General features: G+C 37.0%; 1 protein-coding gene across 5 annotated transcripts in view; it reads right to left on the reverse strand.

The window, feature by feature from the left end:
- LOC122825524 overlaps nucleotides 1–20,707 on the reverse strand; it is an 81,366-nt gene that overhangs the window by 53,057 nt on the left and 7,602 nt on the right. For 3 of the 5 annotated variants that reach the window (XR_006369654.1, XR_006369655.1, XM_044106958.1), the window contains exon 3: nucleotides 12,822–13,036. The exons of the other annotated variants lie outside the window; for them this stretch is intronic. Coding sequence is in view for 1 of the 3 variants with exons in the window: in XM_044106958.1 (XP_043962893.1) it covers nucleotides 12,822–12,998 (177 nt within the window). In the remaining 2 variants the exon portion in view is untranslated. The remainder of the gene's footprint in view (nucleotides 1–12,821; nucleotides 13,037–20,707) is intronic. 5 annotated transcript variants of the gene reach the window in all.

The raw sequence follows: 20,707 nt of genomic DNA on the forward strand, positions 1-20,707 counted from the left end.
AAGTTCTAGTTCCACAGGCAGATTATTTCACTTATGACATTTTACTCATATCATAAGTGAAATAATCTGCCCGTGGAACTAGAACTGGGTTGCTAGGTGACAGGCTGGGCTTGGCTGGGGTTGCTAGGTAACAGCTCCAGTGGAACTAGAACTTTTTCATCAATATTAAGAAATTACTGGGTTAAAACAAGTTGCTATATCTTGCTGAAAAGTTAGTCTTGTCTTAGTTTTGTTTTAAGATATTTGAACTACAAACTAGACCAAAAATACTTGGTAAGATTTTGTGTTTTGGCAGTGTAGTTATTTCTCAGGATGGGAAGGCAATTACTGTCAAACTGTTTTTAAGGGTAGATGCAATGTTACTTCTTTCAGTTTCATGTTAGCAAAATATCTGAAACTTGTTCAAGTTAAAGCACTGCAAAAACAAAATCTTACCAAGTATCTTTGGTCTAGTCTCTAGTGCAAATATCTTTGCAACAAAGGTTGCAAAGATATTTACAACCTTTGAAATAAGACAAAACTAACATACAGGTAGTCTTTCTGCAAGAAATGAGCTAATGAGCTAATTTTAAGTTAAAAACAATTCTTAATATTGATAAAAAGAAAATACTACTTCTATTGGCATTTTATTTCACTCATAACATGGAAAAGATGTCATGATTTCAGTGAAATATTCATGAAAAGTTCCTTGTAAGTTAGTTTTGTCTTATTTCAGATGTACATTTGCACTAGAAACTAGATAAAAATACTTGGAAACATTGTGCTCTTTTACAGTGTAAACCTTTATTTAAATTGCATCCACATGCCATTTTACCAATATTTTACAAAATCTATTTCTGGTAAATAAGTCATATTTTGTAGCAAACTGTTTATGACATTTTGGATTTTATCTGCTTGATTTTTTAAAGACAAAAATAAGAAGAAAGAATAAAGAGACAGATAGGGCAGACTTTTAACTCTTAATTCTGCTAGAGGAAGCTGGTTAACCCCTAAGTGTTTCGCCCTGAGGACATCCATGAAAACTTAATCAGCCCCACCTGGGACGGGCACCTACATAACAATAACTCGCATTTGAGTGTGTGTGGGTGTGTGTGTGTGATGCGAGGTCAGTGAGGTATGCAAGTCGATGCCTTATTGATGAGTGGCTAGCCAGAGGTGGGCGGAGCCTGTGGTTCGGTGGTGGCATCCCTAAAGCAGAAGAACCGGAGATGAAGGCGTCCTGGAGACCGTATGCTCTCGTTTAGATCGGTTAGCATGCCTAAAGGCACGAGGCTTTCATCTGAACTCGCCGTACAAAAACCGCCACTGCACAGTAATGCAGTTTGTACGTTTGTGTCTACTTAAAATAATATGCGAGTCTTCCCGAAGATCGATCCATCTTTGTGTCTGACGGTCTGATGCACATCAATAGACATTGATCACGCTGCAGTTTGTGTGTTCGTTATGGTAATATTCCGGAGCTAATGAGACAACACACACACACACACACACGCAGTTTATCCCACTCGAGAGGTAATTTCTTTCTCTTGCCGAGCAGTGCCAGAACAAAACATTCATTTATTATTCAGAAATATATTATTCATTTTTGAAATTGGCTACAGTTCTCCTCATCCCACCTAAAGAATCAATGTGGCCACTGGATATGATATGCACAGTCGTTTGACACACACACACACACACACACACGCACACGCACACACACACACGCACACACGCATAAAAACACACACAAGAGAGGTCAGTAGGAATGTGATCAGAATGTGAAACGGATTCTGCAGCAAACATTCATTCACTGCCACAACAAAGGAGAAAGAAAACAAGCAAATGGAGACAAGCGGTCTGATTTTAAACAATGTTTAATTTAACATCAAATCTCTTCTTATGCATTTACAGGATGAATGGGTCCAATTCATCTGCAAAAATATACCGTAGAATTATAGAAGGATCTGAAAGAGGCATTCAAAATCAGTTTTCTATTTATTTATTGATAACCCCATCAATGTATGGTCTGTTGGTGAAACCTGAAGCTACATTACTCTGATTTAGTGCTACCAACTGTTCCACTCTGCAGATTGACTTATAATCTGTACATACATAAGTCTCTTTTTTGCACAAAATCATTCTTAGATAATGACATTTAAGTCTGATCCTTTCAGAGTGAGCAGTCTTAGAGACCCTGTCACTTTAAATCTAAATAAGCAGCTGGTGGCCACGCCCCCCAACTCTACATTTACACTCGCATGTGAAAATGGCTGCAAACAGATGCGCAGTTATACAAATGTACATCTTTGAAAAGCAGAAGTGAAGCAGCAAGTAGTTTCTGGATGGTAAGTCAATAAAACACTTTTACAGCAGCCATTGTACAGCACATACAGCAGTAAAACCAGCTGACCAAACATCTGGAGCTCAGCTTGGGTTGCTAGGTAACGGTGCATAGCCCATCAATTATGACTTAATCAGGAGGTTTTGGAAATGGCTCATTTTCCAGACACCAAAAGCATCTGGGAGTTTTCTTTTCAGCACTTTGGTTGTTTATAGAAGCAGCTTAGAACCAAATGGAAGTACAAAAATGTGCAAAATTTTTTAATTTGCATATTATGCCCCCTGTCAGATCATAGAATCTGATTTTTTTTAAATTATTATTTGTTTGCCTGGATGTCAAGATATTTTGGGAAAATATTACATTTGTTTTAATCGTTTTCACCATCAGTAAAGCAGAACCAGATGTGTTTCCTTTGGCTCCGAGTTATTCGTGTTTCTCAAGTCGTTTAGCCCTAAATTTTATTCAGATACCTCAGACAAACATTTAAATTGCTTTTACAAGTCTGCAAGCCAGGAAAAAATACCAAATACTTCTATTTTTATAATTTTTTCAGAATTACAATCAGTTTAATTTACCAAGTTGGTGCACACAAAGCAGAAATTTGACTTTGGTTCCACTTCCCTCTTAATGAAAACATTAAAATAATAAACAAATCTTGGGAATTAAAGAGTTTTTTTTGTAGATATGCGTGTGTATAATGTGTTTTTATAAAAGAGGAAGACAAGGCTGAATGAGTGGAAATATGCATGGTATCGATCTGGGAACTCTGGCTGTTCAGAAGCTCATCAGAGAGTCGGCCTGGGGAAAAAACTCTCTGTGGCGGCTCATTTTTAAAAATAGTGCTCTGGTGTCGACCTTAAGAAAAGTAAACAGTTTCAGGAGTGATTTTGGAGTTATGATAGCATGGTGTTGGGAAAATATATATTCACCCAGTTGAGAGGGAAAGAAAAGACTGAATTCATAAATTTAGACCAATTGTTCAGCATGAATTTGGCCAGAATATTGGGAAGGATTGGGTTTAGTTCACATTTTAAAAAGAAAATAGCACAGGGTGATTCTAAGATTTGAGTTTTCATGTAAGTTTATGTACAAAAACACAACATTAGACATTCGATTGCAAACTGCGCCTGCATATGATGCCAGCAGAAAGTAAAACTCCAACTGTCACCATATGCAAGATGTGTGCAATTTTAGTAATTTGGCTGCTCAGTAAGAAGGATGACTTACAACCTTTGTCGCAAATCGCAGCTAAATGTGAACGTTTATGTGAGGCTATGAGTTACACTAGGCTTGCAATCAGCTTTAGGAATTTATCAAAAAGTAGGCTAAGAAAGATGGTTGTCAAAATTCTAAATTAAATGTTTAATTTTTTTCTTTTGCCATTCTTGGTGCTCCAACAGGTTTGGTAAAAAATTAGACCCAGCTGCTATGATATACTGAAACATTCTTGAATCTTCCAGCTTGACCTTTCTGACCCCTGCACCAAAAACTTTGGACATCCCTGATTTACACTATAAACCAGACCAAAATGACTGGTAAGATTTTGTGTTTTTGCAGTGCAATAGAAAATTTCTCATCAGCCACTTGGGTAATAATAAGTTAAAGTTTGAAGCCAGCAGGGAGAAGGCCTACTTTTTCTGTGGACATATTAAATTTGAGGCTCAGCAGATGAATATGTTTAAAATTAATGTTAAAAGAAAAAAAACAAAACGATTTAAACTTGAATTTACTACTGACATTTTTATAAATCAGCATAAAAACTTATCAGCAGGACAATCTCTAACAAAGTTTTACCTTCAATAAACAGACTTGTTTTTTTGTTTTTTATTTTAATAAGCCTCCTCCCCCTTGTGGCTTTTGAAACTGCCGACTTTAAAGCAAAACCTGCTCATCAAAGTCACGAAGCCTGACACTGACCTGTGTGTCAACGTGTAACACATGTCAGGCGCCGCACTTTTGGGACAAAGTCTTGACAAAGCGGAGTTGTTACCGGTAGGAATTAGCCAGAGGTCACATCCCGATTCGTGATAATCATCAAAAGGTGGAATACTTATCCATTTAATACTGTGCATCGCTTAGAGCCACCTAGCTTCAGACCAGATCATGTTGACGAGATGAAGAGTGTCACACAAAGAGAAAGCAACTGCAGATGATAGAGGAGTAAAGAGAGGTGTGTGCGTGTGTGTGTGTGTGTCACAGTAACCAAGCTTCAGATAGAGATGTTGGACTATTTTTTTTCTCTCCTCAGAGGGGATAATTATCATTTGCATATTCATATATGCAAACACAACATGAATAATTTCCCTCTCCACCTTCCTCTCCCACTCTCCAAAGGTTAGCTCATTAATTAGAGCCCAACAATTAGCAGGAAGCATTTTTATGATTAATTATTTTTTTTGCCAGCGTTCGTGCATAACTTACAGAAGGGTCAGAGTCCAGGACAGCTGTTGAGGGCGTCTGCAGCGCGTGGCGTGCCCATGCTAATGCAACGTGTGTCTGCAGTTTTAAGCGGTACACAGTAAACCAACTCTGTCAGTGTTATTTTAACACCAACAGAGTGTCTATATGTGTCCACACAAACTGGTGTTAAAATAACACTTGTGAAAGTGTTAAAAGATTGACAGCCATTTTTTTTTTTTTTGTTAAATTAACATCAGACATTGTTAAATAATCAATAATACTGAATGTCACATTAAGATTACAATGATGTTGCTGTTAAATATAGTGATAAAAGTAAAACCAACACTTAATGCAACCTGTGGCCCCAGGGCCACAAGTGGCTTTTTCGGCCCTCCACAACGGCTCTCAATAACCTTGACTAAAGTAAAAAAATAAATAAATAAATAAAAGACAGCTAACATTTTTAGTAACATATGTAACCATGCAATATTTGCACTTAATTTCTACAAAAAATGACACTAAAAGAGCCAGTAATTTTCTACTTGCTTCTACATCTGATTTTTACGACGGTCTACAGGGCCATTGTAGGTAGAAAGAGAAAAGAAAAGAAAAAGAGTAAATTTCAGCCAAAAAACTGAGATATTTGCTGAAATTTTTTAAGTTTCTTCTAAGAATTTCTGAGACTCAGATTAATCTCAGATTAATTATTCTAGAAAAAACAAGAACATTTCTGAGCTCCAAAAGGCAAAATCTAAAGTCCAAGATTTCCAACTTTTCAAAAAAATTTTTTTACTAAATTTGATCTTTACCTTAATTTCAAATCCTAAAAATAGAAATAAAATGGTGGCTCTTTAAAACTATATAAATCCTCTTTATTTCCTACATTTATCTAAAATTCTTAGTTGTCTGGCGGCTCAAAAAGAGTTTTATTTGGCAGGCCTGACAGTAAGAGTGTCTCTCCGGGTTGTAAAGCAGTGCAGCCCAAAGTCGGTCCAACAGGACCAACATCCTGCATGTTTAAGTTCCCTCTCTGGTTTAACGCACCTGGATCCAATGATGGATATGCCAGAATTCGAGTGTGTAACTTCAGGCAAATATGCAAGGAAGTTACACTGACTGTGTTACTTTAAAGCTGTCTGGTGTTAAAACAACACTAACACTTTTTATTTAACACTATACCAAAGATTTTGATGCTGGCATATTTACTGCGTGGCATGTATGAGGATGTGGAGCGAAACTCTTTCAAAAGAAAAGCAGATTAGGATATACGCCATCAAGGCAAAACCACACACCCTCATAAATACAAGAAAATCAAAATGCACATGTTAGGACAAAAAAAAAACATGCACCCACAGACCAAACATGCTCGCTCCCTCCCTGCTTCCCTCGCTTGTGCAAACACGCACACGCAGAGCGGCCTCAGTGTTGGTTGTTGCCTGTGGGCCTGTGGTCTTTGAACTGCCTCTCAGACTCCAGTCTGCTCAAATTCACCATCAGAGATCCAGCTCTCTGCCTGCCTAAACTACTCCAACTCAAACACACTCAAAGAAAGAAGAAACACGCACGGCCAAGCAGACAAACACATCAGACTGGGATGGAGCTGCACAGCAAATCTCAGCACCTCTGCTCCAACCTGCACAAGTTCTCTGGGAAATTAGAGCTGGTTTCCTACCTAGAGTCAAACATCCAGCAGCCCAACCTGAAACTTAAGAAAGGAAATTGTTCCAGAGCTCATTCTGCAGTCCGGACTACTCTCAGGGTTGTTTGGCTTTATTTACAGATTTAATGCATTTTGCAAAAATGCATAAGTTGAGGAAAAGTTTTGGATTGCTTTTATATTAGGACCATGTTAAGAATATAAAATTATGAGAATAAAATCATAAAATTACAACTGAAAATATTGTGAGAATAAAGTCACAATATTATGAGAATAAAGTTGCACAAGTATAAAGTCGCAGTATTATGACTTTACTTTGGTAATATCCTCACTTTATTCTGGTTATATTATGACTCATTATACTATAAACTTATTTGATTTCAACATTGTCCTATTATGATTTTGTTCTAGTAATATTATGACTTTCTTGTAATACTTTGATTTTATTTTTATAATACTATGACTATTCTAAAAATATTATGACTATTCTTGTATATTAGCCTAGCACTTAAGCAAAGTGCTACATATGGAAACTGAATATTCAATACTTAATACATAGAATATTCTCACAGCTGAAACCCTACAAAGTAGTGCAGCTTTCCAGAAGTTTATTGTGCGTAGAAGCTAAATGTTTCTTCTCCATGTATGTTTCTGGTTCTGCAGAGAAGGTAAACATATGGATTAATTTTTCTATATCTTGTTGATACTTTAGTCTTTTTGTCCTAGAAACATTCTTCAGGTGATAGAAGGTTGACTTTGTAACTATCTTTATGTGTCTCTGAAGGTTATGTTTGAGTTAATTTAGGACAAAAGAAGAAGAAAATCAAACCACAAGTGAAAAGAAGCTTTGAATGGAAGTTGTAAAGGAAGCATTGAGAGAAATTCTAACAATATGGCTGAACAACAAATCAAATTGAACAAATTGACAAGTGATCAACATCAATAGATAATAGGTTTGATAGAATATATTCACTGAATTCCAATACAGACCCATGCAACATTGAAATTCAATTCTAATTAAAAAGTATCTTATTAATACCAAACAGCAATCAAAAGAAATCAAATGTTGTTGGAACTCATATCAATTCAAAATTTGTCAAAAGTTGTTTTCAGGGAGAAAGGCTTTAGCCACTCAACTTCTCTCAGCCGGTTAAGAAATGTTGGTAACATTAACTAAGTCACTAACTCTTTGGTTACCTAGCAACTCATGGATTCTTTGGTTACCTAGCAACAATCTGTTGCAGCAGCAGTTTAAGGTTTTGGTTTTTCCTTATGTCTGCTTAAGAATAACATAACTGGGTGGAAAGAAAACTATGGACAAAAGAGGAAATATTACTCCACTAATATGGCAAAATTCAGCATATTGAAAACAAAAAAAAACTGACCAATTATTACTGATATTGACTGATGTGAAGCTCTTATACACTGTTCAGCCTTAAATATTTGCTATGACAAAGGATGAGCTGAAGTTTTCTTTAAAGTGTCGGATGAAATCTGCTAAATCAAAATCACAATACAGCCCCACTATCCATCCATCCATCCATCCATCCATCCATCCATCCATCCATTTGCTGTTCACCCTTGTCCCTAATGGGGTCGGGAGGGTTGCTGGTTCCTCTCCAGCTACGTTCTGGGCGAGAGGCGGGGTTCACCCTGGACAGGTCGCCAGTCTGTCGCAGGCAGCCCCACTTGTGTAAATGAATGGCATCTCTAGGTAGGAACATGTTGAGGTTGGAGCTGTTTTTTGATCTTTATAAAATGGCATTACATCCTCTTGAATGTTCATAAACCACATAAAGACATCTGACTTTTTCATCAGGTGTGCCAACAGGTATTAAGGTTGATGAAAGCTACAAAATTTAATGCAAAGTGAACATTACAACCGAAAAATGTTACGAGATCCTTTTGGTCAACACACCAAAGGCTGTAAGACTTTATAGTCGCGGCGTTGTAGCAGATAATTTCCTGCCTGGCATCTTCCCACTTTGATCCAGGCTCCTTCCCCACACAGTCAAATGAGAGATGATGTGACTGCGCTGTTATACGCCGCGCGTGTAGGCTGTGTCTTCGCTTTAAAGAGGAGTTTTAGAACTGAGAAACCTGTCCTGTTCGCTTTCTCACGGAAGCTAATTTACCGGCGCTCGCTGGCTCGCTGGTGACACCGAGGAAAGGGAGCCGCTAAGCTGTTTGTATCATACGTGTTTGTGTTTTAGGGGGAGAAAAAAGGCTGTTTGAAGAGGGAAAGGATACATTTTCCTGCTCTCTCCTCCCATTAAACATATTTGTACACTTCATCTGCAATAAGAACAGCAAATCAATCTCATTTGGTGCTCTTCAGAGGGCTCTTTGATGTGAATGACCTCCCACTTTCTGCATCAACTGGAGCCCAACGAACACCCTACAAAAAAGTGATATTTATCCCACTTTCCAAATTTTTTTTTTTCCAATGGAAAATCCTTGAAATTTTCATCAAACACATTCTAATCAGGGACTCCTCAGGTCAGCTAATGAGTTGGCAGGAGTGGAGCCCTTTCCAGGCGGTTCTCTTCAAAGGACCGGCTCATTAGCGTTAGCAGCTCTGATTATGATACTTTCACATGCTCCCCTCACACACACACACTTCCTCATTCACCAACACACACAAACACACTTGCATAGAGCTGTTATTAGCTCAGTTAGCAGCCAAGGTCAGTGTTTGAAGCCAGAGACAGACGGGCTACCTCCTCCTTCCTTCAACCGGCCTTTCAAAATGTCTCCCAGCTCCAAAGTTATATCTCTGCAATTAGACCAGAAGAAAAGAGAAAGGAAGTGGAAAGTAAAGGCCTTTTTTTTAATGTAGCAATATATATATATATATATATATATATATATATATATATATATATATATATAATATTTAAAAAAACAGTTTGTCCTTTTCTGTCCTTTAGCATTCCAGGTTTTAATCTGCCAGCCTTTCCCTCCGTTGTTCTGTGCAGGCAATGAGATAAATGTTTCTCCACAACTCCACTGAGGGTTAATTAAAAAAGATAGGTGGGGAAAAGTATCACTACTTTTTCGATTATTCAGCACTCATTTTGCTTTCAACACTTCTTTTTGTATGGCTGTTTGCAGGGGTTTAGAATGATTGCTGACACTGATTGGACAATTGATGAGCAAATAAATTTCTTTTTAATTTGACGCAAAATCAAAACCAAAAAGTTTTTATTAAATAACCAAAAATTGGACTATTATGAAACATGATTTAGAAATAAAAAAGCTGATTTCTCAAACTGGGAGGACAAGATTGTACCATTCTCAATACCATGACTTTACTGGAATATTATGTTTTTATGACGTTTCTTTAGGAGCTCATTTTAAAATCCATCTGTTAGCTATTAGATTAAACTTTTTACACTTAAGAAAAACCATTTAAGAGGGCAGGCTCAAGGAATCTTACGAGACTCTTCAAAAACAATCTGAAAACTTTTCAGTTACCCACTTTCACTGGCTGAAAAACGTATCACGATATAAACATTTCATATCAATCAATATCAATAATTATTGATCAGTTTTTTGTTTCAAATATCTGAAATACTGCCAAACTGTTGCCTTGATCTTTCCTGTTTTATCTACAGTTTTCAATCCACACTGTGTTTTAATTTTAACCAGTTATGAAGGACAGTGGTGAAACTTTAAACTGCTGCTGCGACAGTTATTCAGCAGGTTGTTGCTAGGCAACCACAAGTTACTGGACAAGTTGTTGCTAGGTAGCCAAAGAGTGAGGGAGTTAGTTGAGTCCACCAACTTTGCTTAGTTAGCAGTGATACAGATGACTTTCCTTTGCCTACATCCCCCACAATGCTGTGCAGTTTTGATTTTACTGTTTACAATATTCCTAATTAAATAGTGTAATTGCACAAACCGTGACAATAACAGTGAGTTGCATACTAAACTTATAGCTTTGTGTAGCATTACTATAATTGTAGTAATCTGATATTTTTGTCTGCTATATAACTTTTTCCCTTTCTTATGTTTTTCTTTGATTAAGAGTATAATAAAGTCGTTGAGCCAAATTTGAAATCCACATTTTCAGTGGATTATTTGAGTTTATTGGTCATGGACAGGAGGGAAGAGTATTCGAGTAAGATTATCACTACTTCAATATAAATCCAAGAAATTAAGTAAAATAAGTAAGAGTATAAAAGTATTCTGTAAAAAGTTTACTCAAGTACTGTTCAAACTGATCAAATTATCAATCATATAATGTTTCAAAAACTACATTGTCAAGAGGCCAAAATGTAAAGTTTTGGTATTTTAAGGGCCAAAGTGACAATAATTAATATAAGTAACAAAAAACAACGAAATCTTTCAAAAAAAAAAAAATAATAATAATTCCAAATCAGTTTCTTTCAATGAAAAATTTATGAAACTTTACCAAAACCGCAGGTGTGTGTTTGTGTCTGGTGAACTTTTGATTAAAACTTATTTGTTTTTCCTTCAGTGGGTAGAAAATGCAGAAATTTTACTGAAGTAGAGATACTTCATAAAAAAGTTATTAGAGTAAAAGTAAAAAGTAGAGTGTACTTAAAGTACATGTTTTCAAAAAAGTTACTCAAGTAAATGTAATTGAGAAAATGTAACTAGTTACTACCCAACTCTGGTCACGGATGCAGTGGGTTTAACTGAGATAGACAGTGACTGTTTAAGGAGCTGTGTGTAAATGTGTGCAGGAGCTGGAAACATGAATCCAGGGCTTCTGTGTGCACGCAGGCGTGAGTGGAGGTGTGTGTGTGTGTGTGCGTGTGTGTGTGCTCCCAGAGAAAGCCAATTGAAAAACCTCTCTGTAGTCTATCAGATTAGCTCCATTAGTGGATTAGCCGGATTAGCGGGTTAATTGCAGTCTGCTGCTGCGTTGGTGCACAGAGGCTAATGACGGCTAACGCCAGTTAATCGCCCGGCAACGGGCTCGTCTAGCAACATGGCGCACACATCAGGGAAACCAGCGTCCAGCAGCTTCCCATGAGGATTAGCAGCCAGACTCTGCTAGCTAACAGCAACACCTCTTTCGCTTGGTTTTTTTTGCCACATTTAAATATGAAAACCATAATTAATGGAACAGGATTTAAGCACAACATATAAAAACAACAATAAAATACATTGCATAATATAAGATAAAGTGAGATTTTAGAGTATAAAAAGTTATAAAAGGAAATTATTTTGTATAAAAATGCATTTCAAAAGAGGTTTGATGCTGCTTTTTAAAATTTGAGATTTATTGGGGGTTTTATTGTGAAATTTTCCTGTTTTATTTCGATAACATTTGTTTTAGTTTTTTCTCTAGATCCAACTTGGTTTAGTTTTCTCCCACTTATGTATTTTGATCCTAAACTGTAAAAAATAATTTAAAAAATGAACAAATTTTACAGTATAAATTTAGTAAAATCCGTATTTATACCGTACAATTCTGTGGATGCCATAATTTTACGGTATAAATATCAAACGCATTTGGTATTTTTTTGGTTATTTGGTATAAATTACTTGGGATTAATACCAAATTTTACTGTAATACAGATTTTACCATATTGATAAGGTCAAATCCAAAACAAGGATAAGGTTATTAAAAACTTTTACCATATTTTATCAATTCAGTAAAATCCGTATTTATAACATAATTCTGTGGAGGTCAGAATTTTACAGTATTTATACCAAATTTTATTTTATTTTGGCATTTAAACCAAATTTTACTGTATAGATACAGATTTTACCATAGTTATTCTGTAAGATCTGTATTTTTACCATAAAATTTAATAGATGCCAGAATTTTTACATTTTAAAATTCTGGCAATGCAGCTGCCAGTATTTCACTATAAATAAAAGACATTTTTTTGTTGTTGTTTTTTTACAGTGTATTGTTAACACCTGAAAAAATATTGTTCCCCTTTCTGGGAAAACACTTGTTACAGAGATATGTTAAACACAAATACTGTAACTCAAACAGTGCAATTAGTAATTGGACAGTAATTCCTGTACGAGAAGTCGTCCGGCTCTGCGGATCAGCACCTTGAGGCAGATGTAAAAACAAAACCAAAAATCAACCTCAATCACCACCGGTGGAGAAAACGAACAGAAAGAGACGATCAGTCCAATCTGCGGCGCGTCTGGCCGTTAGGATGCGGCGTTTGCAGCCGAGCGGATGCCGTGTTATTGATGCGGTAGCCAATGAGGTCTGACACATGGCTTCAGGACAGGAAACGCCAGGGGTTATGGGTAAAACGGGTGTTAGCGAGCGTGAGCCGAAAACGCACGTTGCTGGCATGCAAAGAAAACGAGATGGAAAGCGTGTCCACGCGCGTACACACTCTCCACATATATTCTGTGGGCACCTCGGCCTCATTAAGGGGAAGTGGAGGGCTCCCTACTCATCTTTTAAAGATAAAACAAAGTGCTGTGATGTCATACCTCATCAACCTCCGCCGAGGAGACGAGAAGCACTTTAGCAGAAAGAGCAGAGTGTGTGATCGCCTGAACGCACAGACCTCCCTCTGACACTCGCCCGTGCTTTTTTTTTCTCTTCCTCACAATCGTGGCGGCAGCGGATGGTGGATGAGGGATGCATGTTGGTTCGGGGCTAAACATGATATCTCCTTTCCCCAGGGCCAGCCAATCAGAACAGCCTGCCAGGGAAAAACAGCAAAAGCACTCAAGATTGGCCAGAGGAAGACACACTCCTAAACACATACATGCTAACATGCACATAAACCTACAAAAAAAATAAATAAAAACACTCTGTACTCCTTTAAAAAAAAAAAAACAGCCACTCAGACAAAGAAATGCATGAGGAAGACCCGGAAAGTTGCTGGAAAATTAGCATCTATATCTTTTTAGAGTGTATATCAGCTACCAGCAGTATGTGAGAACAAAGCTGGGACTCTGTGTTCTTAGAGTTGCACCAGTTTCTGCTGGGGGTTGGTCCTTAGGGTGCGAGCTGGGAGGTACGGAGCACAGGAAGTAAGCACCTGGGGGGGCAGCAGTCAGGAGAAACGCCTAGAGGTCCAGGGCAAGACACGTTCGCTGCTACCGGCTCTGTTTTACAGAAGAAGCATTTACAGGGGAAGCAAACCCCCCTATTAAAACCACATTGGGTTTTGAAGACAGTCAACACAAATCAGCGCAAGAATTTCATGTTTTTCACAAGTTGTTTCTTGAACCCTGATGGTGCTATGAGCGGTTTCCCCCGAGCAAAATTTGGTCGCAAAGACATGAAACTGCTGTGTTGAGTTGTCTAGACAGATAAAGATGAAGTAGCCTGTTCTTTTCTTAATGTCACTGAAACCTGATCAAATATGTCAAAGCAGGCTTATTATAGCAAAATTCTGAATTTGCAAGTATTTTGTACCAAGTGCTTAAAAAACCCACCCAGACTGTGTTGGTGTTTAGCTGTGTCACTTTCCAGGATGGAGCCATTGATTTTTTGTGTTTTTATAATTCCCTTCATAAAGTCGACTTGCTCTTTTACAAGTCAACCGATGCAGGCCTGCACTGCAAAAACACAAAATCTTACCAAGTATTGTTGGTCTAGTTTCTAGTGCTATTATCTTAGTACTCTTGAAATAAGACAACTGTTAAGCAAATTATAGCAGATTGTCTTAAGTGAATAATTATTTAATATTGGCAAAAAAAAAATTCCATTGGCAAATTATTTCACTTACAAGGGAAAAATGTTTTGTTACAAGTGAAACAATCTGACTTTTTAAAAATCAATTTTAAGCAACTATTGACGTAAAACTTGCTAATATGTTTTGCTCAAAATTTACTTGCAAGTTGGTTTTTATCTTATTCAAGTTCAAGAGTACTAAGAAATTTGAACTAGAAACTAGAAACACTTTAAATCTTAAAGTATTGTAGTATTTTGGCAGTGTGCGAGTCCCTTTGATGATAAGTCTGGAGTGTAAAAGAGGTGGACTGATTGTGACTTCTTCTAAACGCAGTTATCCTTAGAGAAAACACTGAGAAAATGTAAAAAAAATTTAATTAAAAAATTGCCTTAAACTAGCTGTGACGGGTTTTACTTTACTCTGTTTTTAGTTGCCGTTATTCCTGTAGTTTGATTTGTGAACCGTCTTTGTTCTACCTTAAAATGGAGGTATTCCTGGCTCAGTGCTTCCATTTTTCTCTTTCCTGAATAAAACCATTGATGGAGCTATTTCTCCCATTAACTTTGTGTTTCTTTCCTTCTTTATTTAATTGAAAAAAAGAAAGATAGATGGCTACCACTAGCCATCTATCGCTAGCAAGCAATAGATGGGTTACGGCTTCAATGTTTAGCTTTGTCTCTTTCTCAAACTGAGCATTTGTCAGACCAATTTCTGTCATTAAATTTGCGTGGCCTCTTTCTAATAGAAAGTTGTCCTATGTCAGTGCAACATCATTATTTTGTTAAAATAAGAAAAATAAAACTTTTTCCAGATAAAATGTTAAATATCTAAAATATGTTGATAATTAGATCAATTATGCTCCTTTTCTGCAATCCAAACATAGTCAACTTTAATAAAAAATTACAGGTACATAGCTAGCTAGCAAGAGCTAGATGGGTAGAGATATCTAGCTAGCAAGCTAGCTAGAGACAGATGGGTAGAGATAGATGGTTAGAGATAGATAAGTAATAGCTAGCTAGCGATAGATGGGTAGAGATAGATTGGTAGTAGCTAACTAGAGATACATAGCTAGCTAGAGGTAGATGGATGGACCAATATACATATTGCTAGTAAAGTATCCAATAAGTCATGAAATTTGGAACAAACTATGAAAACCATGAAGTGGTATTTCCTACACTGAGGTGGGACACTTTTATTTTCCTTTTCTATTTTTATTTTTGTCATGAGGTTTGTTTTCCTAACAGGCAGTCAACCATTTCACGGTTTAGGGAAAGAAATCCTATCAAAATTCGACTGTCAGTTTGGGAAAGTGCAAATTTGTGAATCTAAGAGTGCTATCCGAGTCAGATCATCAAACCGGCGCTCAGGTGTAGCAGGCTGACAGAGGATTAAAGAGAAGCGACTCCTCCGCTTGTTTGAGGAGTCGACTCCATCACTCTTCGATTTGCCTCTGGGTCTCACTTGGTTGTTGACCCTCTCATAGATCCTGACAGGACTCTGCTCTCACTTTCTGTTACATCATGTAGGCATGCAAACACACCAACAAACAGATAAATAAAAGCCTCACTAGGCGGCCGGATTCTCCTCTCCTATTGTTCATCACGGTTCCGTATAATTAGGCTGCACATCAGTGATAAAATAAATAAAACAGAGACCCAGGAGAGAACTGGGATGGTTAGAGACTGTAGGATGGGAGGATTTGGTGGTTGCGGGGTCATTATAGGGTGTAGTAAGAAGCGGAACAGGGGGTGGAACGGTGGGGGTTGAGGGGATTTTGTGGGGTGCGTTGGGCGGGGGGGTGAAGCTTGGAGGCTGTGGTGCGGCGGGGGTAAGGGTTGGTTGGGAGGGGGGTATCAGTGGGGAATGGTGTCAGCTGCAGAGGCAGCAGGGAAAGCCGACATCTTAATAAAACAGCCTCGGGCTAAATCCCATTAAAGGCCTCAGAGCCTGTTACCACTGCTGGCCAGGTATCGCACACACACACAACAAACCCAACACACTCCACTCACACACACGTCAAAATTTAGGCTTGTGCACACAACCTCTCACACACACCGGAATATATTATATATAGATCCATGTGTCCGTCTCTCTGTCTGTTCCTGTCTGTCCATGTGTTGAGCTTTTTCTTTGTGCTCGCTTTTTTTTTGTGCGTCGATGTGTTGTTTCATCTCATTGTGCAACTGTTTACTCCAAATTACAAAATAAGCTTAATGAAACCCAGCGAACAAACATTTAAACTTTAACTCCAGGTCCAGAAAGGTGAACCGGACCTTGACTTGACCGGTCTAACATATTAATATGCTTTCCTCTAAACCAAGGGTGTCAAACAAATTTTTATTTTGGGCCATCTCAACATCATGAACGCCTCAAAAGGCCGACTGTGGTAAAATGTGTTCATGAAATCCATTAATTAACTTCTAAAATTTAAATAAATAGTCGCCTCTGCACTCCATTTAACTCCTTCTTAAAGTTAAATACTGAACATCATTTCACACTGATGTAATTTGGCAGAATACAAACTATATGAAAATATTGTGGCCACTGAAAAAAAACAAAAAGAATTTTGGCCTTAATCCTCTGAGGTCAAAAGTCAAAATTCTGAGAAATATCCTCAAGATATAAGTGACTCTTTCCTCAGAATTTTGACTTTTGATCTTGAATGATTAAAGTCAGAATAATTCTGGTAAATTCTGAAAAAAGAAGTCAAAATTCTGAGAAAAAAAATAAAAAATCAAAAGTGTGGCCCTAATCCACTTCCATTGAAAACTGCTTTCAATTGATTGATAAAATATTAAAGCACACAAGAGTTATTTTCAAAGTTTTGTTTATGTGTCCCTCTGGGCCACATAAAACTTTATGGCGGGCCACATGTGGCCTGCAGGCCTTGAGTTTGACACATGTCAAACTCAAGTAAAAGTAGCACTACTTCAACATATTTTTTATTCAAATTAAAAGTAGCACTTCAAAAAATTACTCAAGTAAGATTTTTTTTTTAAATTTGGTAAATCATTAATTATTTAAAAATTGCATCATCAGATGTTATGTGGAAACTTTGGTATTTTAAAGACCAAAATGAAAATATTTTTTAAAAATAAATAACATAATTACAAAGTAACAAATTGAGGCCAAAAAAAAAATGTTTCGTAATCAGTTTCTCTCAATGTAAAACTTATGAAACTTTAACAAAAACTGCAGCTTTTTGGTTCAAACATGTTTGTTTTTCATTCAGTGGGTAAACAATCCAGTACAGTTTATTCTGAAAAGTTACTCAAGTAAATGTAACCAGTTACTATCAAACTCTGCTGGTGTTCAGTTGTTTTCAACAAACTCTAGGAAACTGGATCAACTTCAACTTGAAGCACGAAGCTCAATATACAAGATATAAGAACTAGTTTTAACGAAGTAAATACTAAACTTTTTTTTTTTAAGTACTGGTACTTTTGGCAGATTATTTCACATAAGACATTTTTCTCATGTTATACTAATTTAAACTTTTTAAAGGACTCACCGACTTAAAATCATTGCTGAAAAGTTACTTGAAAGTTAATTTTGTCTTATTTCTAGTGTGCTAACATATTTGCACAATAAGACAAAAAAAATACTTGGAAAGATTTTGTGTTTTTGCAGTGCATTGACTTGAGGCAGGTTTGCCAACCACCAGAGGTTGGAAGTAACTAGTTACATTTACTCAGCTGCATTTATTTGAGTAAATCTTTTGAAAAAAAATACTTTTAGGAGTTTTTCTACTATGCTGAACTTTTTAATTTAACTTGATTAATTTTATTATGAACTATCGCTTCTCTAACTTGAGTAAAATTTCTGGATTTTTTGTTAAATATGTGAATTATTGTCATATTGATGTTTAAAATACCAAAATTTCCACTTAACTTTATATTTTGGTTCGTCTGATGATGTAATTTTTAAATGTTAAATTAGTGATAATTTGACCAGTTATTCAGTACCTGAATAAACTTTTTACCAAATTCTTTTTTACTCTTACTTGGATGGCTACATTTTACTTCTACCAGAGTAATTTCTACTTTTCCAGAAATTTTCTACTGAATGAGAAACAAACATGTTTTAACCAAAAATTCAGACACATTTGTAGTTTTTGTTAAAGTTTCATAAGTTTTCATATTAATATTATTGAAAGGAACTGGTTTGTAAAAATGTTGTTTTGCCTGATTTTGTTAGTCTTTTGTTACTTACATGAATTATTACCATTTTGGGCCATAAAATACCAAAATTTCTATTTATCTTTATATACTGGTTTATCTGGTGATGTAATTTCTAAATGAGAAATTATTAAAGTGATCATTTGACCAGTTCCTTCCTACTCGAGTAGACTTTTGACCAAATGCTTTTTTACTCTGAATTGGGTAAAATTACGTTGAAGTAGTTTACGGTTTGCCAACCTGCATGCAGCTGCCTGTAACTCCGAATAATGCAGAAAGGAAAACTCGCTCTTTCTAAAGTGAGAAAAGGAAGTGACAGCGATTTCTGCTGCGGCGCAGACGAGCTGCGGTGGAGATTTGTCAACGATGGCAATTCCTCCCTGGAGCACTACAGACGTGCGTATGATGAACAGTATCTAAACTGTCCTCTGAGTTTTTATCTACACATACGCCCTGTGATTCTGGGCTGGGATCCAAGCGAGCTGGCCCAAATGAAACACATGCTCACACACACATGCACACACACCCTGCATGTGGCGGTGGAGGTGTCGGGTTGTGGGGTGTTGATATGAAAGACGAATCTATATGTCCCAAAGTTGAAGTTCAGCCTCTGTCTGACAGAACACACAAGTTCCTGTTTTAGTAAACTATTGTTTTGACAGGATGTCACTTCAGTTCTGCAGAGTGTGTGTGAGAGCGCCGAGCGCCGCGCCTCCTCTTTATCTCAGGCCTAAGGCTACTGTCACTGAGCCGGGGGGGAGAATGGGAGACCGAGGCAGGCAGACAGAGGCGGAGAGAGAGAGAGGGAGAGGCAGGGAGATACAGAGGTAAAGGGAGGGATAATTCACTTGTCAGCTGCCTGATGAAATGCTATTTTAACTGAAGCTGCTAATAGGAGCATTACGGGAGTTCAACAAGCCTCAGACAACTTGCACATGGTGAGGTCTGCATGCGTCCCATCAACACAGCAAACTCTTCTTCTTCTTCCCTTTCTGTGAAAAAAAAAAAACTGCCTCTTCCAGGCTGTGCAGGATGCGGGACTCCACCCTGACGAGGTGGAGGCAGATTTCAAAACAACCTGCTGCATCATTCCTCGTGTTTAAACGTTCTGGAAAAGAGTATTTATTAAACTTCTTTTTCAATCTTTAGTACGATGCAGTAATGACTGGTTAATGCGTCTATATTTGAAACATTTTGATCCATCTTAAAATAATGTTTGAATTGTTGTAACATCTTAAACATCATTTAAGAGGTTTGCATAACATCTTGGAACATTTAAAGTATAATCACTCTCTCTTTTTGTATTCTTTCATGACTTTTATGACTGTTTTAGTTGAAGCTATTACTGCCATCTTGACCCAAACTCTCTGGAAGAAGAGCTTATGTGTATTTTTTGTGTATATTTATTTAGATGACGTAATTTAAAAAAAAAGAAGCAGGAACACAAGCTACAAATAAAAAAGTGTCTTATTTTATGTGTATAAAAATAATGTGAAAATAGTCTAATTCTACTGCTGGAAATATGCAACATTTTGTGGCTTTGGTGCAACAATTCACAATTTAAAATGATCCCACACAGCATTTACTTCCTGATAGGCAAATTTTCAAAAATGCTTATTCAAATCTGCAGTTATGGCTGTTTTATCCCCCAGAAGCTCAAAGTAAAATCTTGATATCTACAGCTTCATGTGAGAGTTTAAGTACAACAGAAATGATAAAAGTCTCAGTCTTGAGTTTGTGAAGTCCACAAACTTACAGTTATAAACTGATGGTGCAAAAAAAACAACAAAAAAAACAAAACACATTTTAGGGTAGATAAGTGCTGACAGAACAAACTTTTCTGGATATAAAATAATTTCCGGTTTGGAAAAAGAATAAAAACTTACAATTGTTTAGTATGTTCATTCAATTCAAGTTAATTTAGCTTTAGTTTCGGTCTTTAGTACAAAAGACATTATTTTTTTATCCAAGTTTTATTAATTTAGTTTTAGTTTCGGTCTTTAGTACTAAAGATATTATTTTTTTTATCCAAGTTTTGTTTTAAGTTTACAAAAAGGAGGGAAAACATGCCAAAACACTTCACTTATTGCAAGTATGAGTTGTAAACATCATATTTCATTCCTCCAATCGAATTTTCCTAAAAATGTTGTGTCAGAAATTAGCAGATCTTTCAAAGGTTGACCAAGTTTCTGTAGCTTTAGCAAACACTCTCATGCAGCATCAGTGCAGCAGCTAGCCGTACTGTCCACCAACATTACCGCATTTCAAAGGGACATCTGAGACGTGCACACACAGACACAAACACAAGCAGCCACACACACTCACTCTCACAGAGAACGGGTTAAGAGAGCCCCGAGGCCAAGTGATTTACGCAAGAATGGGCTCAATGGTTGCTGTCTGCTTCTGCATCAGTGTGTGCAGATGTGCATGGGCGCGAGTGTGTGTGTGTGTGTGTGGCTTTGGTGTTTAAGTAGGATAGTTCTGTACAAAACTCCAGCATCCACACATTGAA

Source organism: Gambusia affinis, linkage group LG22 (genome assembly GCF_019740435.1).
Source record: "Gambusia affinis linkage group LG22, SWU_Gaff_1.0, whole genome shotgun sequence".
In the NCBI taxonomy this organism is placed as follows: Eukaryota; Metazoa; Chordata; class Actinopteri; order Cyprinodontiformes; family Poeciliidae; genus Gambusia; species Gambusia affinis.